The sequence below is a fragment of the Mesoplodon bidens genome (genome assembly GCF_964165515.1).
Source record: "Mesoplodon bidens genome assembly, chromosome: 6".
In the NCBI taxonomy this organism is placed as follows: domain Eukaryota; kingdom Metazoa; phylum Chordata; class Mammalia; order Artiodactyla; family Ziphiidae; genus Mesoplodon; species Mesoplodon bidens.
Genome location: NC_138162.1, coordinates 79,855,723 through 79,877,646, shown reverse-complemented (window position 1 = coordinate 79,877,646; position 21,924 = coordinate 79,855,723). Strand labels below are relative to the sequence as shown.

Below are 21,924 nucleotides of genomic sequence, written 5' to 3'. Positions count from 1 at the left end.
GAATGCCGGAACGGTGCGGACCGGCAAGAGCAGGGGCTCAGAAGCCGTCAGTGGACTGGGGGAAAAGTGTCTCTTAGACCTGGCGCTTGGTCCGGCCCTTGCCACCCACGTCCGGGTGGTTGGGTGAATGTCCTGGGGCTTTGGCTCGACTGAAAAGGCAGCCGAGGGCGTGTACCTCTCTTGCAGTTTCCTTTCCCAGCGCCTCGGGGCGTTTTCGGTCGAATAAACTTGCGACCGCCACGTGTGGCATCTTTCCAGGGGAGCCGGCTCGGAGCAGACTGCGCGCCCGTCGGGCGGATTGCGCCCGGCTCTGGGCACCGGAGGCGGCGAGAGGCGGCAGCGCGGCGGAGCCCGGGGCCGTGGATGCTGCGTGCGGAGGCGCTGCCGGTTACGTAAAGATGAGGGGCTGAGGTCGCCTCGGCGCTCCTGCGAGTCGGAAGCGCCCCGCGCCCCCGCCCCCTTGGCCGCTGCGCCGCGCCGCGCCGCGCCGCGCTCGTCGTCCGAGGCCAGGGCACGGCGAGCCGAACCTCCGCAGCCACCGCCAAGTTTGGCCGCGCCTCCGGGGCTGCTGTCGCCCGCACCATGTCCGCGGCCGCCTACATGGACTTCGTGGCTGCCCAGTGTCTGGTTTCCATTTCGAACCGCGCTGCGGTGCCGGAGCATGGGGGTGCTCCGGACGCCGAGCGGCTGCGACTACCTGAGCGCGAGGTGACCAAGGAGCATGGTGACCCGGGGGACACCTGGAAGGATTACTGCACGCTGGTCACCATCGCCAAGAGCTTGTTGGACCTGAACAAGTACCGACCCATCCAGACCCCCTCGGTGTGCAGCGACAGCCTGGAGAGTCCAGATGAGGATATGGGATCCGACAGCGACGTGACCACCGAATCTGGGTCGAGTCCTTCCCACAGCCCGGAGGAGAGACAGGATCCTGGCAGCGCGCCCAGCCCGCTCTCCCTCCTCCACCCTGGAGTGGCTGCGAAGGGGAAACACGCCTCCGAAAAGAGGCACAAGTGCCCCTACAGTGGCTGTGGGAAAGTCTATGGAAAATCCTCCCATCTCAAAGCCCATTACAGAGTGCATACAGGTTAGCGGCGTCTCTCTCTCCCACCCAACTCTCGGGTTAGTTAACCTTTGGCCGGGCAGCCTTTCTGGGAGTTAAAGGACACCACGCTTGGCCGAAAGGGTGCAAATACTTAGGATGAGATGCTGTTTAACTCTTTAAAATGATTGAACCGGTTAGAGACAGAAAGCTCACTCCTTAATCGTCCCCAGCCTCTAGAAGCCACGGAGAGCCTTAACCTGGCGGGCAGAGTGAGTGCCGAGTGCCAGCCGATGCGTGGCTTCATGGGGAGTGGTGCCGCCCCTCCCCTGTCCCGCCCCGCCACCCCTTCCCCCCCCCCCGCCAGGACTCCCGCACCCGGCGACTCTGGGGCCACCCCACTTGGACAGACGCTGGCGGGGGTTGGGGGGCACAGTCAAATGGCGTATCTTTTATTTTACTCTCTTGTGGGATTGCCGCGAAGTGGCCGAAACCTGGAGAGAAGCGGCGCACATTATATGGAACCTTTTAGGGATGACTAAGGGCTCGGTTAGCTGTATGCTTGCTACTTTTCAGGGCTTGCCAAGGTGATTTTAAATTTGGCCAAGAGTCCCCAGAGAGGTTTAAAATAACACTGCTTCAGGCAGCAGAGAAGTTTGATCAAGTGATGGTTGGTTAACTTCACAACTAGTTAGCCTTTTTAATGAGATTTCAGAGTGGATTTTTTCCCACGTGATTTAGGTCGCACCCGCCACCCTGAATAGAGCAGTTAGTGAGGGGGTGTGGTTCTTGCCGGAGGTCAAGGCTGATAATGAACGTTGGGATGTTCTGGAGGCCCTGTGGAAGGGTCTCTCCCAGGGAGAGCCAAAGGCAGGGCTGATCAGATGCATGTGGCTGGTAAGACATCTGCAGTATAAAATGGGCTTTGGAGACTTACAGGAACCTTGGTCAGCCAATTTTGTTGGTTCTGTTTAACATATTCAGAAAAAGTTGGAAAGCATTCACACTTGACCATGCTGTCTCCCCATCTTTAGTAAGGTTCCTTTACAGCTGCTGTTCTGATAAGGAAGCACAGTGCTTAGTCCTCTCATGAACTCCTTTCCCTCTGTCCTATAACACCATGTTTAAGAGGAGGTTGTTGGAGTTACTTGGAAAGTATTGTCGTTTTTTGGTGTAATTGTTGGTACTTTTAAGATGAGGCCCTGGGCCTGTGGTTTCAAAATGATCATTGGCTGGTTTGGTTAGGTTTTGCTTTTTTTTAAAAGAGGCCACGTAACTGCATCTCATATTTTATTTCCTTTGGAAAGTGCTTCTCGTGGAGGTGGCTGCTGGCACAGGAGTAAAGCTGAATTTCCTCCTCACGGTTGATGCGAAATCAGGTTCTGTTTGCGGTTGTCATCTAGGTTGCCATAAAACAGCACATTTTAAAGTTTGTGTCTGTAAGGTTGATGTGCCTGGCTTGGGGGATGTGACCTTTAGCGTGGCTCCCAGGGTGAAGTAGGGGTATATTAACCAGAGGGTGTTAGTCACCAACAGCTGTTGGGCGGGCCTGGCTGTGTCAGCCATGTTTCCGGGAGTTCAGCTCACAGGGACACCCACTGCCACCTTGAGCAAAGGCACTTTCTCCTTCAGGGAGCTGCCCAGTTGTGCAGTTGGAGAGGCCTGCGGAGCTCCTCTGTGAGCTCCCTGAGTCTGTCCAACTCCAAAAAGCATTCTGGACCATTCTGCTGAGTGATTTTCTCAGGCATTTATAGAAATGGCTGCTTATGTGTGCGTGCATGCATGCTGCTCTTTAATTCTCCGTGAGGCAAGTCAGCTCAGTTGTTTCAGGAGAACCTTTTACGCAGTCCAGAGTGGGAAACGAAGTGAAGTGTTAATCCCATTTTATATGCTACAGTCAGTCTTTTGAAACTAGTGATGTGGTAATTGCAGGTGTCTTATTTATGTTTGGGGGCTCTGTAATGCTAGGACATGGTTGGACAAAAACCTCAGCCTCTGTAAAGACTGTCAGAAGTGTACTCCTGCTAGAGAAGGTGTGTGCAAGGGATACTCTAAGTAAGAGACTTGTAGGAGGCCTCATGCACTTGGAAGTTTCCATTCAGCTTCCAGTTAGATTGTCTTTAGGGTGGGGTAGCATCTTGATTTAAAATTTTTTTTTAATTTTTCTATTTTTTGCTGGTATTAAACCCAGAAGATGGCCAGGAGATAGCAATTGGAATGTCTGTATTTTGTGAAGCCTTTAAGAACTAAAATCCCAGCCACACCCCCCCCTGCACAATGTGGCCCAACCAGAATCCCTCCTGCTGCTTGCCCCTCCCCTCCTAGAGCCTCATACAGGTGCCACTTTTATAGAACCAGTGGCTTTATTTATTTGTTTTGGCCACGCTGCATGGCATGCGGGAATCTTACTTTCCTGACCAGGGATCGAAGCGCAGAGTCTTAACCGCTGGACCACCTGGGAAGTCCCAGAACCAGTGGCTTTAGAAGTTGAGCCACTTAAAATTGTGTTTAGTTCAGTGCAGTTATTTCTAGAGTATCCTAAGAGAAAAGACCCCTTTCAGGTGGACTGAGGTGGGTTCTGATTTGTCCTACCGTTTCCCAGTTGTGAGATATTTACCTAGTTCCTTGAAGTCAGAGTTTGTAAACTGGAGGTCTGCTGCTGAATTTGCTTTGCAAATTTGTTTGGCTTGACTAGCACAGGGTTTGTAAAGATTTTGTTACTAACATGGAAAAATCAGGATTTCCACACAAATCCAGATTTCTGGCTTCTCTGGAAAAATCTAATGAACTGGCAATACTGGGTCTGAATTCCTGCCCAGCAACAATTGGCTTGAACTGACCGTTCTTTATATGAGGCAGTGTCCCTTATTTTAATCATTTACATGGTCTCTGTTGGCATTTAAGTTTGCAGTCTCTTCTCTATTTGAGCCTCAGTTTCTTAATCCACAAGATAGGGTACTATCTCTGAACTTGGATTCTTGTGCAAAGATAATAGTTTGTGTGTAATGGGCAGAGCTTAAAATCAGGAAACATAGAAGAAACTTATTTTTAAGTAGTACAGTACTTTACATTTTCTAATACTATGTTCAGTTTGTTTTTCTTCACCCTCTAGATAAGATATCTTCTCAGGTGATGTACCTCTAAAATTTAAGCAGTGGATCCATGGTTAATCTGAAAAAAAGTACAAGGAATATGAGCTTTTCTGTCTCCAGATCTTTTGGACACTTTAGAGTGTATTTATTGTTTCTGATTAAGTATTAGACCCATTGGAGTACTTTGCCTGAAAACATATTGAGCTTATTATTTGAAAATGCAACCCACTTTAAGTTTATCTTGGCACACCCCACATCCACACGCCGCCCCCCACCTCTGAGCACACACCCCAAATTGGCCTCCACAAACCCACACCCAAACCCACTGACTCCCCAGACCCTCTCCCACGTCCCCTCAGCCTCTCTAGGATGGCGAAAAGAAAAAAGAAAAAAGGATTATCCCAAGTTTCCTAACTTTGTGGTCACGCTGCACATGCACACAGGCACACCTACACACACATACACACATGGGGGTAGCTTTTGGAGAGGTAAACAACTGCATCCAAATTCCAACTCAAAAGTCATCAGAACCAGCTGATGTAGAGTCATGCTAGGTTGCCATCGCAGTGATAGAAACCTTAGGCCTTAACTTCCATGCCAGGTGCAATTTTTTATCTTTTTGGAGGGACTTAAATCAGCTGTCCCCAAATGGTGACAGTGGGTTGAGCTTAGGGCACTGCTTACAGGATTCTGAAAACCAGAAAGCCCTAAATCCCAATCAGCACACCCCAGTTTTGTGGGAAAAATTTTAAAACAATGTATTTTTTTAATAGGGCAGAAGGAAGTTCATGAAAAACAAGGAGAGACAAGAGCTGCAAAAGCAGCCAACAGTGGCTGCTTCTGTTTCTCTTTATCCTGTTTGAACATTTCTCTGGGCTACCTAGAATATCTGGTGGAGGGGACCTGGGTAGCTCCCACCATGGAAGTTATCCTCCAAACAGGAAATAGATTTTCTGGCCTCTCTAGCCACATCCATCACTGGCTAGCTCTAACTCAGGCGGATTTCCTTCCCTGAGACTAAAGTTTTAAAAGTTTGCTTATACAGGAGCCAGGCCTGCTCTGTGCCTCATGAACTCTTCCTTCCTTAATTGCTACAAAAAGCTTTGGAGTCAACTTTTTGGTTCAGGAGAGTCTAGTACCATCAGAGGTATGAGAAGGACCCACTTCCGTTACCCAGGAGGCAGCGGTTGAGGGACAGGGCAGGGTGTTGAAATGGCCTCTGGGCAGCCCATTAATTAGCCCCTGCCCAGTCTTTCCCACTTGCTCTTCTCTTCATGAGTAGAAGGGAGGCCCTGTGCCTTGATCCTTAAGGAAACCACCTCACCTGCCCCATTCTTCTTTCCATAATGCTCCCCAAAGTGATGTAGAGTGGTATTTCATAGCCTGACATGCTTCATCCAAGATGTAATTACAATTAGGTCTGAGTGGGGCCTGCATAGATCCTCGTTTCGCCACCTTTTCTTCCACTTTCTCTCCCCTAAGGAGATCAGCCATTTTTTCCCCTATAATTGTCCTTCCCGTGACATTTTAGTACCACAGATATACCGTAGAGCTGCTTATGTACTGTGCCCCATTATAAGGCCACAAACCATTGTAATAGCTAAGACTTTTATAAACTGCCAAAGAGCCAAACTTTGCCCTGTGGGGGCGATTTCACCCCCATCCCCATCCCCAGTGAGACTGTCTAGACCCAGGCTCATGTATCCTGTCGGGGGAAAAATGAGAGCAAAGGACTGCAAACGGGCTCTAGCTGTGGAGGATGATACAAGTCTAAGAATTGCAAGGACGTCCTGCAGGGTTTGCTTCTGGGTTTCAGACAAGAGGCTAGAGACTCCCTTGCTTCCAAGGAAAGATGGCCCACAGCTGCTTGAGCCCCAGCTCACTGCTGTAATCTCACCCTGGGGACTGAGGCCTGTGAGGGGGCCTAACAGCTCATATTTCTGGTCCTGGAGGTAGGAAGGACCAGTTGCTCCCTCCTCACTCTGCTGCCCCCCCACCGTCTTCATCATCCTGCACCTAGCTGCCCCAGCAAGACAAAGCGGGCTTGCCTTAGAAGAACTGCTGCTGCTGGCAGGATTACTGTCTCACAACAGAAAATACAAGTGGAGTAGAATTACAGAGTGAAACCATTGTTTCCCGTGATTTTCCTCTCAAATCTGTGAGTGGTGAGAAGAGAGAGGGGAGGAATGCAAGCGGGACCTGGGTCAGGGAGGGAGGTACCAGAGTCCATAGCGTACTGTTTTGATGGTAACACCCCATTACCTTCAGACGCAAAGATGTAACCTGAGGGAACTCAGTTCTTGAGACACTGAACATAAGGGTCAGATATACATTCCTGGCTCAATTGTTGACGCTTATCCTAGGAACTAGTCATTCTGCAACGTCTGTGGGAAATTCCCCGATTGAACTTCCCAGGGAGAAACATCATATGACATATTGGGAAAGCGGCTGACAATGGTCTTCCTTAATAAGCTCCTTGAGAAGAAAAGTGGGTGGGTGATTTCCCAGTATTCACGCGTTCAGGAGCCCCTAAAACAACCTGATGTCGTGCCCTGGTTAGAGTCGGATTTCTTGACCATTATTTTGATTTCTGAATGCTTTATGATCGTGAGCATACTTGATTAAAAAAAAAAAAAGAAAAACCAGCTTTGTCAATTTTGTTAGTCTTGACTTCCAAAAATTTTTTCCAGTTTCTTTTTAAATTTTCTTTCCTCCTCTTGTCTGTTCTCAGGCTTGGAGAAAGAGCTTGCAGCATTCCAGGCCTCTGCTGCTAGAATCCTCCCCCACGTCTGACCCTCCCACCTTTTCCTAATGTTTCTCCAGCAAGCCCGGCGCCCACTGAAGAGTGTAAATTAGTGCCTAGTAATTGGTACAAAGGCACTTTCTGTTTCTATGCAACACATGCAAAAAGGAGGGGCAAAGGAAGGAGGAAAGCCCACAGACAGTTAAAAAGGGAAAGACATGGGATCCTCTGCCGTGGTCTTCGAGCAGTCCTGTCTCGCTCTGCCCCACTTTTTGTTGGGAAGTTAGTCACAGGCCTAAGCCCAACTCAGAGCATTTGGTGTAAGCAGTTGTTAGTATCAAAAGAATAGAATTTGGAGGTTGGAAGTGACCTTGAGAGGTCATCACATCCATCATTTTGTCCGTAAAAAAGTGAATGCTTTTTTTTTTTTTTTAACCTTCTCAGATAGATGAGGATTGTTCCATTGAAGCATTGGGGGTGCTCTGGAGGGTTTGGAAGCACACCGCCAGGGTTCAAAGTCTGGCTCTCTGCCTTGGCAGGCACGTAACGTTGTTGGGCAGAGCGAAGTTTCCTCAGCAGCACAGTGAGGACATGGGGTCCTTGGAAGTTGAAGTCCTCCAGGCCGCAGCTTAGCCAAATGGAGATGTTCCTTCACTGTGAATTCTTTGCAGTTCTTAGGTTTGGATTCCTTTCCCCCATGGTCTCCTGAGGATTTTTCAATCTGGTTAACATTTTTTTTGTTTTGTTTTAACCTTGGTTTAAAGAGCTGCTTTGCATTAACCAAATTAACGGAGTGAAAGGGCAGAGGTGGAGTCAGTCCGGGGGCCCTCTGCCCTTTTATTATGGGAGCAGCACTCTGAAACAGTCCAAGGCCATTGCTTGTGAGATTTCCTACTCCTCCCTTCCTGGAGGCCTCCCGAAACTTTAATACCTTTTTGGTGCATTAAGGCCAGGAGTAGACATTTGTCTTATCCCAGCCTCAAACAGTCCCCTCAGCAAATAATAGGACTAACGTTATTATTCATAGAGAATGCCTTTCCCACTAAGGGAGTGAGAGGCATCCATTTTTCATGCGTGGGATTTTCCATGCGTGGGATTTTCCAAGGCATCCTTTCTATTTGTGCTTAAAGCCCATGTTTACAATGGTGCACCCGCAGGCTTCCCTTGTAATCTCAGTTTATCAGCCTTTCGAGGCTTGAGATGAGAATTGAACATCTGGATCTGAAATCTAAAGGCTCTAGAGCTGCAAGAACCAGTAAGCTCACCATCTAAGCCCAGGACCACTGGGCATTTGAATTTTTTTTTTTAACCAAAATTGAAAATGATCGCAAATTTGAACAGCAGAATGGAATTCAGCCCTGATTGAGCCCCCCCCCCTTTTTTTTTTAAGTGAGGACTTTATTTAAATAGATTGAAATAAAGAGACGGGAGCTTAAGTCATACAAAACTAATGACAAGGATTTGAAAAGCAGGCAGCTGTATTTTGTATTAAACAAAGTATGAACGTTTTTCCATGGCGAGTCTCCGTTGTTTTACAAAAGTGCCTCCCAGAGGACCTGACTTGAACCGAAGTGGGGCAGTGAGGCAGGCAATAGACAAAAGCGCAAAAATTCTGCCTGAGAATTATGGACACTTAAGAACTGGAAGGAATCTTACAGATCCTCTATCATCAAAGAGATGGAGATTTCACCATCTCTCCCTTCCAGGGAGCCAGCTTTGATGAGATGGAGGCAGTCAGAAAAGCAGAGTAAGGCCTGTGAGAAGGAAACCAGCCCACCCTAAGGAACTTGAATATGAGGGGTCTCCAGAGAGGTCTCTACCTTCAGCAGGGAGGCAGTAGGTAGAGCCAGTAGAACACCGGCTTCGGGGTCCCTCAGACCTGTGTTTGAATCCTGCCTCTGCCACTTTCTAATTATGAGAACTCTCTGAGCCTCAGTTTTCCCATCTGTAAAATGGAGTTCAGTAATTATATATTCATAGAGTTTTTATGAAACTTAATTCAGATGAGGTATTTAATGCATTTAGCACAGTGTTTCCATATACTAAGTATTACAATTAAAAATAATCTACATGTGTTGGCCAGAAGCCCTTGAGGTGCTTAGAATTTGTGTTTACAGTTCTACATTAATCCAGCAGCAGCTCATTAATTTAAATAATACTTGTTATTGAGTAACTGTTACATGCAAAGAGGTGTGCTAGATGTTGACAGCAGGTACTGTGAATGCTGTGGATAATAATAGTGTTGATAGTAATAATAATTATAAATTATTAATACTAGTAATAATGCTATTAATAGTGATAATAATGAAGCATCCAGCATGTATTACACTCCAAGTTCCAAGCCAAATGCTTTACACGCATTGTTACATTTAAACTCCCAGAAGTCCTATGCGATAGGAGGGTACTCTTATTCTCATTTTGTAGGAGGAATTGGAGTTAGTTAACTTAGTCCAAGGTTACTCTGAAGTTTTCCTAGTATGTTTCTAGGTGCTTGGAGTTGCACCATGAATGGTTGTTGACGAGGACTCCTTGGGTTTTTGCCAGTAGTAAGAGACCCTGTGTTTTGCATGCCTCTCTTGGATTTGGCCCCAGAGCCACCATTGTCTCTACTCTTGGGTTCTAGCTCTGGCTTCTGGTTTGTTTTTATGAAGCTTGGTGAGGAATACCTTCAGAAATCATGGACCTGGCGAAACCTATCCTGTATTTTCCAGTAGCTATCCAGAACCTTCATCCTTCCAACTGAAAAAGATCCCAGTTGTGGGTCCACAGCTGTTTTAATCAAGCCTCTTGGTTGTAAGGAACAGAACCCAAACTTGGACTGGCTTAGTAAAAAATGAGAACGTTATAGGTTGCCGTTTCCACCACCTTTGGGGTAGCTCTGGTGTTAGGGATCTCTGGATACAGGTGGTCAGTGCCTTCCTCTCTCCCTGGCCCAGCCTTGCTCTCCTCTGCTTTGGCTTCATTCACCGGCAGGCTGTCTCCGAACGGTGGTAAGATAGGTGCCAGCAGTTCGGACTCCCATCCTGCCAATTCAGCAAGCCCTGTGGAAAGACAGTTCCCCTTTCCTAGTGATTCCAGCAAAAGTCCCAGGCTTCAAGCTTCAGAACACAGAATTTTGTGCCTGTCCCTGAACTCAGTCACTGTGGCACAGCTGGGTCACATCCAACCTCTGGGCCTGGAGTGTGGGGTCGCCTGCCTGGAATTACGTAAACTCAGAGTGAGGAAGGAATGGTTTCCAAAAGGAAATTCAAGGTGTGCTGTTTATTACCCCAAAGAGGCAATAGGTGCCAGACAGGCAAAACCAACAGCTGTTCATTCGATCCACCCATTTAGAACTACAGACAGGATATTACCAAAGGCAGAGTTTGACAAAATGAGAGACAGATTAGTATGACAACAATTTCTCTCATTTTTCTCCCCTTTGAAGAGAAAGAGCTCTGAACTCAACCTATAAGATAGCTGTATACTAAATAGTCTTTGTAAAAGATAGATTATTTCAACACATATTTCTTATGGTCAGGATCAGCCCCATAGGCCCTGCTCAGCGGATGTTCTAGAAGCCAGTACCCAAAACCTCACATGGAACACGTATAGCGGCAACAATGTGATCAGCGGCACTGTTCACTTGGTCTTAATTCCAGTCATCTGACTATTTTAATGCCCAGAGAAATGAATTGTGTTTACATGAACGTTTGTCACCCTGTGCGCTAATAGAGAGAGGCCTTGTCTTTACAGAGATGAGCTGTTTATATGGTGGTTCCCAATGGGATTCAGAAATCTATTCGGTGTATGTAATGCCCAACAAAAACACCGCAATAAATCGTAAGAGGCAAAAATTAGATCTTAAAAATAACTTTAAAAAACATATAAAAATGACTTAAATCCCTATGCTGTCATAATTCTACAGTAGTTTTGTACCATTGCTGTTTTAATGAAAATAAGCAGAATGACATCCAAACAGCTGCTTTCCCCCTTGGGTGTTGCAGTTCATACCCATGGCCAGCCACAAGATGCTTGAGCATTACCCACCGAAGCGGGGGTTCCCAGTGTGAAAGAGATACAGTCTGCACCTCTGACCTGAGTCATTTTTTCTCAGTGCCCTGCTTGCTCCCAAACTTCAAAGCGCTGTCCAGGAACGCCTGCCCCAGGAGGGCTGAGGGAGTCAGGCAGGGGCTGTTTGGAAAGAGCTGGACAGCTCAACCCTGCCGTTCTTCGTGGTCTTTGGTGACAAACACCAGACTGTATGAATTAGTGGCTCACTCTGTAAAAGCTGGAAAAATGATGTGATGATGGCGCGTGTGTCATGTGTGAGTAGAAGCCTTCCTCTCATGCCAGCAGTGTACAGAGGTTGAGCCCAGAGGGAAACAGCTGGAAACCTGACGCTGGAGCAGCATCACTAGTCACTCTGGGTCACTGTGAGTGCCGTGACCTGGGTGGCAGGTGGAGGAGGCATTCACTAACCAGACAACAGCCTCCCATGTTTTCCTGGTTTGCTCATTGTCTTTTCCGAGCCAAAGAGAACTGAGTTCTCTTGAGCCCCCCCTGCCCTCCCCACCATTTCTGCTGTTGGTGGACAAACTTTGTCTTGGCAATTTGGGGTCTCTCAGTCTCTTTTGTGTTAAGTTTTATTCTCTTTTGGGTACATAGTCACAAAATCAGAGTTCTCTCTGTCTCTCCTTTTGCCTTTCTTTCTCCTGGGAGTGATCTGCATGGTGGCCAAGAGCCTCATCTCTTCTGGCATCATGGAAGGGCTATCCATGTTGCATGCCATCCTTTGACCTTGCTGGTCTCCCCCAAGGTGCCATAGACCAGCTTGGGTCCTGGTCCTCACATGCGACATAAGGAGGAGTGGAAACTTAGGCAAACACTTGAGACCCTTTTCTCAGCGTGGCTACCCAACTCCTCAGGTGCCCTGGTGTGTGTGGCGACTTCCCTAGAGAGGCTCAGACAGGCTCCAGGCATGCAGTGGGCCAGGCAGCAGTGGTCACGCCTCTGGGACTGCCCAAGACTGTTTCTAATAGGAGAGTCCAGAACGCTTGCACTTCTCAGACCTCTGCATCTGTTCCCTAAACACAGCTCCTCCAATTTCTCTCCCTATAGCTCAGGTCTTGCTATGAAGCTCTGGCAAATTAAGAGAATTTGAGGATTTCAGGGTCTGCTTTACATTTTTAAAACTCTATTTTGAAACCCCAAGCTTAGCAGCAACTTGTTTTAAACTGTCTCTTCCTTCCCCAAGGCAATGCATCTGGAAGGGAGGGCCTGGGAGTAAAAGGATTAGAAAAACACAGAAAAAGGCTGTCTCTACATTTAGTTAAGGCCTGTGTTCTGCTTTCACCTCTAATCTTGTTCTGTGCTCAGAACTGAAGCTAGAATTTGAAAACTGGTTCTAAGGATGTCCTTGGGCGAGTCATTGGCTCTCTGAGTCAGCTTCATCTGAAACAGGACGGGTTTGAATTAGGTGGTCATAAAAATAACCCAGAATGCAAAGATTCAAAGAATCTACGTTCTCAGCATAGCTTTGCCATCAAGCTTACATACCCTGTTCAATGTTTAGTGCCTAGTAGGTTATTTATTTACTACTTCTCTTTTCCACAAAGAACTGGGCAGAGGCAGTACACGTTGGGGTGGGAGGAAGAATGCAGTCATGGGAATTGGCTAATCTGGGCCTGGACCTAGCTGTGTGGACGTGGGGAGGTCACCTCACCTCTCTGCCATTTCAGAGTTGCTGAGCTGGGGGCCAGGTAATGGAGACATCAAGGCATAATGATATATCTCTTGCTGGGTTGAGAACCTAAAGAGTGAAGACTCTATTGTCTGTCATCTTCATTTCTGAGGTCCTGGCACACGTGCCATCTCACAGATCAGTTGAGGTTGGGAATGTGCAAGCAATATTCGGACAGGCTTGCTTCCAGATAGCTAGGCACCAGCTTCCAGTGAGGAAGTACTGCATGGCAGACGTTACAGACACCCACTTCCCAGTTCAGAACCTCAAGTATGGAGACAGGCTGCTTTCCACAGATAAACACAGGGACCAGGAAGTAAAATCTCACATCCAAACGCTATAGTGACTCTGTTGTATCAACAAATGAATTGTAAAAGGAAACCAAATCACAAGAAGGATTTAGAGAGAGAGGCCAGGAGCAAACCATAATGTAATGTGAAGGGATGGCATTCAGGCAGGATTCTTCTAAAGCTATCAAGAATTTTTATCTTTTTAGGACATCTACCTGTGTAGGTAGTAGCAATATTTCTGGCAAACAGGAAGCTTTTAATTTCTTGATTTTTGAGTTTGATATTACTTGGAATGATTTATGCAGGGAAATGTAGAATTGGCTGTACCCAGACGATGCAAGTGTATGGGTGCTTCTGCACTTGGGTGTGGAAATGAAAAACAGTAAAGCAAAGCTCACATTTTGTACCTGCAAGTTAGCATTGCTTTCCCATGGGGAATGAAGACCGATGATAATGGACAGTGGGGTGTCTATGGCTTTGGGTTGCGGCCACTGTGTGGGCTGGTGCTCCACCAGGAACACTGCACTGGGCTCTGGGCTTTGTGTGTCTGTGCCTCTTTCTCCCCCTGCTTCCTAAGGAGCCTGCTCCTTGGTGGGGCAGCCCTGCCATCACTGCCTGTGTCACTTGGTATCTGAAGGGAGATTCCTGTCTCTTCTCACGGGCCATTTTCCTTTCACATATGGAAAAAGGAGAGGAGGAGGTGGGGGAGGAGTGAGAAAACACATGTCGTTTACTCTGAAAGTTTCTCACTTTCTAACAATTTGAGAAGGAAGCAGAAGGGTTCTTTGCCTTTCTTTGGTCTTGGACACTGGAGTCTATTTCTCAATAGAGTGTAAACCACCCACCCCTCGAATGGCATAGGATCTTCATCAACCCATTGGTGGAAAAATTTGAACTCATTGCATCAAAACAATTGTTACCTTTGTTTTATGTTAGACTTTTCTGACTTCTCATTGTAAAAGAAATTTGTACTTGCTTAAAAAAATCAGAAAACGTAGGGGAAAATTACAAAAAGAAGTAGAGGTTATCCCCTCACCTGTAGATAACTATTGTTCATATTTTGCGTATATTCTTCCAGGATTTTTCCTCTCCTTCGATGTTCACACACATACACAGCAGATCATGCACTGCTCTTTTCACTTGGCCGTGTATTGCTAACATCTTCTGTATAGAATAATCTAGTACCTTTTTAACAGGCACATATTATTCCACTGTATGGAACACTAAAGTATTGAACCAGTTCTTTATTGTTAGACATTTAGGTTGTTACCAAGCTTTACCTTTTATAAACAATGCTGGTATCCTTGTATGTTTTTGTTTTCCTCCCTAATTGTTATCACAAATAATTCCTGGACAAATGTATTGCCAGGTGGTCCTGGAACAATTATAATTTCCACCCATGCCTATTCCCTCATGCCACCATCAATGATAGGCATATGTGCATACTTTTTAACACTTTTACCAGCCTGATGTGTATTTCATTGGTGTCTTGATTGGCATGTTTTGATTACTTATGACATTGACTATATTTTCATATATTTATTAATTGGATGTTAGTATTTCTTATTTTATAGATTACTTGTTTGCATCCTTGCCCAATTTTATTAAGTTGGGCTATTCATTTTGATTTGCTAGTGTCCTTTCTGTACCACAGATTTTAACCTTTTGTCATAGGCTGCAATTTCCTTCACTGTTTTAGTTCTTAAATTTTTTTACTTATGTGTGTGTGTGTGTGTGTGTGTGTGTGTGTGTGTGTGTATGTATATGTATCTTACCATGCAGAACTTTAACATTTTTAAGTATTTTAAAGCTATCCTTCAAATAGGATACTGCCTTTGATTTCATGTTTAGGAAGTCTCTCCCTATTCCAGGATTCTAAAAATATTCACCTATATTTTCTTTTACCTTTATGGTTTTATTTTTAACATTTACGTGTACAGTAAATGTAAAAAATTCCATTTGGAATTTAAGTGTAAGGTATAAGGGTAGGGATCCAGATTTAACTTTTTTTTTTTTTTTACCAGATATCTATGCCATTTATTGAATTAAACATTCTTTTCTTCACTGATTGGAAATGCCCATCCCTGTAGTCTTGGGTTTATCTTCAGACTTGACTCAGCTCCACTGATTTGTCTTTTCCTATGCTGGTATCAGACTGTCTTAATTTTTGCAGCTTTAATCATACATTTTAATAACTGGTATTGCAAGTGCTCATTTATTATTGTTCTATTCCAAAATTTTCTTGGCAAGTTGAGTGTATTTATTCTTCCCAATGAACTTTAAAATAATTTTGTCAAGTTCAAGAAAAAAGGATTTCTATGGTGTGTGTTAATTTCATAGATGAATTTGTATAGAATTGCCATATTCAGAACATTGGGTCTTACCATCAATGGGACATGGGAAATGTCCCATTTATTCATTTCCTTTCATATTGTAGTTGTATCATTTTCTTCATGCAGGTCCTGAACTTTATTGGTAGGCTTATCCTGACTGACTGTGGTTAGCATATAAGAAAACCATTGCTCTTTTGTATATTTACACCTATGAATGCATTTTTTTCTTCAATTTTTTATTGAAGTATAGGTGATTTACAGTGCTGTGCCAATCTCTGCTCTGCATTTTTAATTTTTGTTATCTTAGACTTTCCAAATAGGAATTTGTATCAGTTGCAAGTAATTCTTATTTTGCCTCCTCCTTCCCACAATTTACTTCTTAATTTGTTATCTAATTGCACTCACTAGCATTTCCTGAACAACATTAAATAGCTATAATGATTGGGGCAGGAGTCCATTCCTGCCTTGAGCTTGACTTCTGTGGGAATGCTGCCTTCATTTTACTATTGACCCTGCTGGGGAAAGGTTTGAATCTATATTTTCTATCTTGTTAAGGAACTATTTTGTTTTCCTAAAAGCTTTTATTAGGGATGGATGTTGAATTTTATCAGATATTGTTCTGCATTTATGAAGGCAAGATATGAGTGTGGGTGGGGGTGAATTTAACCTATTAAATGACGTGTAATATCATTATGATTTTCCAATATCAAATTATCCTTTTATCTCTGGAATCCTAGTTGCTTTTTTGTAATTAAGAAAAACACTATTTTTCCTCGAGAAACAGCCTTGATTTTGTACATCTGTGTGAAGCTATGATTATTAATTGACATTTTTAGAGTTCTATTTTGAAAAGGAGGCCCAATTCCCTTAGATTTGTTTTACTAGATTGTGTTACTTTTGCTCAAAGCAGTGGAAGCTTCAGAGTTGGTATTTTTTTTTTTTTTTTTTTTTTTTTTTCTTTTTGCGGTATGCGGGCCTCTCACTGTTGTGGCCTCTCCCGTTGCGGAGCACAGGCTCCGGATGCGCAGGCCCAGCGGCCATGGCTCACGGGCCCAGCCGCTCCGCGGCATATGGGATCCTCCCAGACCGGGGCACGAACCCGTATCCCCTGCATCGGCAGGCGGACTCTCAACCACTGCGCCACCAGGGAGGCCCCAGAGTTGGTATTTTTAACCCTCTTAAACCCAATTAAGTTTAGCCCATTTGGGGCTCTTCTGTGGAATTGTGGGAGCGGAAGAGAGAGAATCAGAGCGGGGAGGGGAAGGGTCGAGACTCTAGTCCAGGACTGCAATGGCTGTCCAACTGAGCTCTGGGGAGCTTGGACAGGGCTGGATATATCCAGTTAGCAATCCCCATACTTGTCCTCATTCCCCCTCTATATGGAAAACTCACCACTGTTCATTTCGCGACTTTACCGAAAAGAATAAGCTTCACTTGACATCATCAACTAATCACCGGGTAGGGTGGAGGCTCCTTAAAAGCAATGAGCCATCAAGTTAGGGAGTGCATAGCCAGAAGGCCCCCCTCCACTTCTCTTGAGCCCACTGGAGACCCAGGAGAGTTCTGGAGGCCTGACCTGTCTCTGCAAAGAAAGCCTTTTACACGTTTGATGCAGTGTTCAGTAGCCGTTTTGATCCAGTATGTTTTATACTCAGAGCTGAGTCTGTCAGTGAGAGGCGCTGAGCTTGTTGCTGAAGGGGAAGGGAAGTGGTATATAAATAATGAGAATGCACAGAAACTTGTGCTGTTACCAACTCTGCTCCAGTAAAGCAGACTTTATTGTGTCACTGCCTCTGGGTGTGTTTTCCTGTGAAGGCCAGAAATAAAGCAGGAGTACATGTCTGTTCTTTTTTATTTATTTTTTCCCCCAGGAGGATGGTAACTCTCTCATTAATATGAAAGACAAGTTTAAATATTCTTTAATGGATAGTTGCTTTACCATATGATTTGTTCTGTATAAAGAAGGTTAACCATCCTTTTGGGGGCCTTAGCCTTGAGCTAAAGTAAGGGCCTGACTTGATTTCCCCCCCAGCTGCAGGATGAAGGGCAAATCCCAGCCCTTCTAAACCCTCTCTTTTCCACTCTGCACATCATCTCTGGTCCCATTCAGCCTTAAAATCCCTTCCCTCTCTACATATGATTTCCCCATTCCATACTTTCTTAGGTTCAAAACACGTATGTTTTTCTAGATACCTTAATATGTGTCTATCATTAACTAACATGTGGAAATGCATCCTATAGTATAGGTTGTATGCAAACTCTCCACTGGGTTAAAGAGGTGGATGATTTCAAAGGGCTGCAAATTGCACATCCCCAAGAAGAATCCAGGTCCCCTGAATACACACTGCTTGGCTGGCACAGTGTTTCATCAAGTGTTGAATTTGAATGCCTTTATTTGTGGAAAGCACTCCCCAGTTGGCCCCAGATTCCTCTACGATCCATGGTCTAATATACTTGGCATTTCACCCACTTTTATTATGTGTCTGGCTCCTGAAGACATTTGGATTTACAAATTCTGGTGTACACTAGATAGAAATTCAGGCCTGCAGATTGAGATCAGGGGTCAGCCAACTTTCTATAAAGGACCAGATAGTAAATATTCTAACTTTTGTGGTCCGTACTATCTCTTATCACTACTCAACACTGCTGTCGTAGTGAAAAAGCAGCCATAGGTAATACATAAACAATGATGAGTATGATTGTGTTCCAATACAACTCTGTAGGCGGACATGAAAACCTGAATTTCATATAACTTTCTCCTGCCACAAAATATTACTGTTCGGTTTTTTCCAACCATTTGGTAAAAACTAAGTATAGGAATGGTGTTTATTCCAGCAGGGCAGATTTGACCTATGACCCATAGTTTACTAACCCCTGATTTAGATCATTGACCAAAAGCCCCTAATGCTTTTCCAAAGGATCTGAGAAAAATCAAAATGATCCTAGAGCTTTTAGACCAGCAACTCACTTCCAAGTAGATCTATTTTTAAACGCTTGGAAACTGTAAGCTTGAATTATACACATTATATGAATCTAACAAAGGCTACTGTTAGCTCTTATTTGCTCTGGGCTCTGTGGGTGGCCCTGTCGTCTCTGAAGCACTCAGGGAAAAGGATGCTAGGTCAATGACAGCACCTGGATTAGAAGCAATGAGAACAATCACATGACAACTATGAGGGGCAGTGAAGAGAGTGTAGCCATAAGCTAGACCGAAAGGGAATCCAATGGGAATGGACCCTGATTACACTTGACATCTTTGCAAGTCATGAGCATAAATGCTTACTAGATCTCCAGTACATGCAGCTGATTCCGGTTTCATGACGATTTTCCAGTGTCACTTCCATCTTGTTAAAACAAGGGGTGCCTTATTTCTTTTCCAGTCTTAGCACACAGTAGAGTGGTCTTCTGACCCATTTTTCCCACAGTGGACACAGATTCGTTCACATAAATTAATCTCGCCTCATGACTCGCTTGAAAGAAACATGTGCCAGTGAATAACTAAACCACATTACCACTCCTTCAAAGAAACCACCTCTGATGGGTGTCTGTCCTAACAAGTGTTGAGAAAACACGGAACTTCTTGTCATCGCTTTCCTCCCCACCAAATCATCAAGCAGTGGAGAGAGGGCTTCAGGAAAGGGACAACAGACACGGGTTTTGGGTCTGTTTTTTTTTTTTAACAACTTATCACGCTATGAATTCTAACTATTCATTATGTTTTTTAACATAACATGTTTAAAGAACACTTCTCCCATAGATTCTTCATTTGGGTTAGTGAGGACTTGGCTGCAGTCTGATTCAGAAATAGCCAGGAAATATTCCTGTGATCTGGGAACTTCTGAGCAGGATTTGCTCACCTGCGCGACCCGGAGTGTGAGCAGACTCAGCGCGCACACACGCACAGAGCTGAGGCCTTTACTAAATGCTTGACACCACAAGTAGCACGGAGGTCAGACGGGACGTGGTCCTTGCCCAGGGAAGCTCAACCTTGTTGGGTTATGATAACCTGCATTTCGCCTTTTGCTCAAAAGTTCTGCTGAACTGGTTAAAAATGGTTTTTAATCCAACAGAAGTTGCAAAAGTGTAGTTTTCAACTCAGTGTCATTGGATTTTTCAGAGGGTTCAGTCTGAAGCTCTTTTTTCCCTCTCTCTCTCTCTCTTTTTGGCCCTCTTTGAGTATCCTCGTGCATCATCCACCTTGGGTAGGGCTCAGGATTCACTGGCTTGCTATTGCCTTTTGCTGCTGTAGCTTTTCAGCTTAGAGCTCAGTGAGGAAATATTTATACTTAGACCTGTGTATAGTGAATCTGTTTATACAAATTTGTTTTGCCCACATCAGGTTTCCCATAAGAACAGGTAGGTTGTACATGGCGTGATGGCCATATCTCTGCTTAGAGAACAGCAAATAAAACCTTAGTCACGAAGGTGATAGAGGTATTTTGTTGTTCTTATCTTTATTTTCACATCTCTGGCACAGGTTAGGAGAAGCTGGGGAAAAAGAATCATTTTTGGATGACTCAGATGCACCACGCTGGGCAGCTCCCAGCCCTTTGAGCCTCTCTCTGGGTTCCAGGAAGATGGGGACGGGAGTGAGAAAAAATTCACTCCTCACACCTACCTAAGGAGTGTCTGGAGAGTTCTGTGGAAACCAGAGTCTGTGCCCTGAGTCTGTGAAGCAGCTGCTTTGGGCTGTGCTTGGAAAGGTGTGAGGAGTAGGCAGGCAGGTGCTCAGAGCTGGGGGGTGGTGACAGTCACTCACAAGAAGAGCAAGCAAGGCTCTGATCTTAAGCAGCTCTTCCTGCCTTTCTGCTTGTGTGTGTCCTGCCCAACAAACACGGACACAGACTCACCCCTGCCAATCCAGGGGTTGGGAGGCCCCCATTGCTGGCCTGATCATGTCTGGAGGGCAGGGCTTAGCTGCATTTTAAGTGGGACAGGGAGACAATAGCATGAATCTGAGGAGAGCAACCGTACTGGGAGGGATGTGGAAACCCTGACAAGTGTTAAGCCTCATCTGTGAAATGGGCCACCTCCGTGGGGCGTCCTGTAAGAAGTCAGTGAGATAATGCATGGGAAGCCCTTAGTGCTGTGCCTGCGCTTCTGTTATTATTTTAGAATAATGTGAGTTCTTCTTTTATGAGAAATATGGAAGAAACTGGGATTGTTTCAACTAGACCAGAAAAGATTAGGGAATGGCATGATAGCAGTCTTCACATAGTTAAGGGATTATTATGTGGCAGAGGGGAAAAAACTAATTTTTAGTGTTAAGACAATATAACTTAAAATATGGCCTTCGCAGGAAGGCAGGTTTCACATCAATAAGAGTGTTTATTACAGGGATGCTCAGAAACAAGCAGGCTTCCTTGGCAGGTAAGGGGCTCTGCCACCGGAATTGCTCAGGCAGAGGTTGGGTGGCCAAACAGTCAGGAGCTTAAGGGGAGATGCCTGCCTCTGGTGGGAGGTTGGTTGGATTAGATGCCCCAGTTCTCTTCCATCTGTACGATGCCAGGACATTTAGCAAAGGGCTAAGGTTTTTGAGTCCTCGGAGAGAACTCGTGAAACCAGCAACCACGTAGACAAAAACTGGAAAATATAGTTTCCAAGGCCGTTGGGGATCCATTGGGTACAAATAGCAAGCTCATTTACCTAGAGAAGATGATTCTCAGCAATTTCTTCATGGTATTACTTTGTTAGGGCTGCCATGACAAAGTACCACAGACTGGGTGGCTTAAACAACAGAAATTAATTTCTCACCGTTCTGGAAACTGGGAGTCCAAGATTAAGATGTTGGCAGAGTCAGTTTCTTCTGAGGCCCATCTCCCTGGCTTGTAGCTGGCCATCTTCTCCCAGCATCTTCACGCAGCCTTTCCTCTGCGAGTCTGTGACCTAATCTCCTCCTCTTATAAAGACACCAGTCATTAGATTACATGACCTCATGTAACCTTAGTCACCTCTTTAAAGACCCTGTCTCCAAATACAGCCACATTCTGAGGTACTGGGGGTTAGGACTTCAGCCTATGAATGGGGGGGACACACAATTCAGCCCAGAACACAAAGGAGTTATTTTCTGAGTCATGGGGATGGTTGACCAGGACCAGCCTGGAGAATTTCGGTTACACGTTCTTTAACCTGTATCCCTGATTCTCTTCTCTTAGGTGAACGGCCCTTTCCCTGCACGTGGCCAGACTGCCTTAAAAAGTTCTCTCGCTCCGATGAGCTGACCCGCCACTACCGGACCCACACTGGGGAGAAGCAGTTCCGCTGTCCGCTGTGTGAGAAGCGCTTCATGAGGAGCGACCACCTGACCAAGCACGCCCGGCGGCACACGGAGTTCCACCCCAGCATGATCAAGCGATCCAAAAAGGCGCTGGCCAACCCTTTGTGAGGTGCTGCCCACCCGAGCCAGGGAGGGACGGACCCGGAAGGACAAACTACTCCCAGCGAACAGACAGACAGGTGGGAACCACGGCCCAGAAGAGGTGCGCTGCCAGCACAGGAAGTCACTGTTCTTTGGTCACTAGTCTAATTTTCCTCTCCCTGCGTTGTTTTTAAAAAGCACATTGTAGCCTAAGATCAAAGTCAACACTTGGTCCCCCTTGCAGAGGCAACTCTGAACCGTCTCTGACTGTTGGAGGGAAGACAAATGCTTTTTTTTTTTTCTCTCTCTCCTTAATTTTCTTTTGGGGGGGTGGGTGGAGGGGT

General features: G+C 45.5%; 1 protein-coding gene across 1 annotated transcript; it reads left to right on the top strand.

The window, feature by feature from the left end:
- The first annotated feature begins 476 nt into the window (after window positions 1–476).
- On the top strand, window positions 477–21,914 carry KLF9 (KLF transcription factor 9). The gene is made up of 2 exons (XM_081238335.1): window positions 477–1,087; window positions 21,378–21,914. The coding sequence occupies exons 1-2, from the start codon at window positions 583–585 to the stop codon at window positions 21,605–21,607; spliced, it is 735 nt and encodes a 244-aa protein (XP_081094461.1). The 5' UTR covers window positions 477–582; the 3' UTR covers window positions 21,608–21,914.
- The last annotated feature ends 10 nt before the right edge of the window (window positions 21,915–21,924 follow it).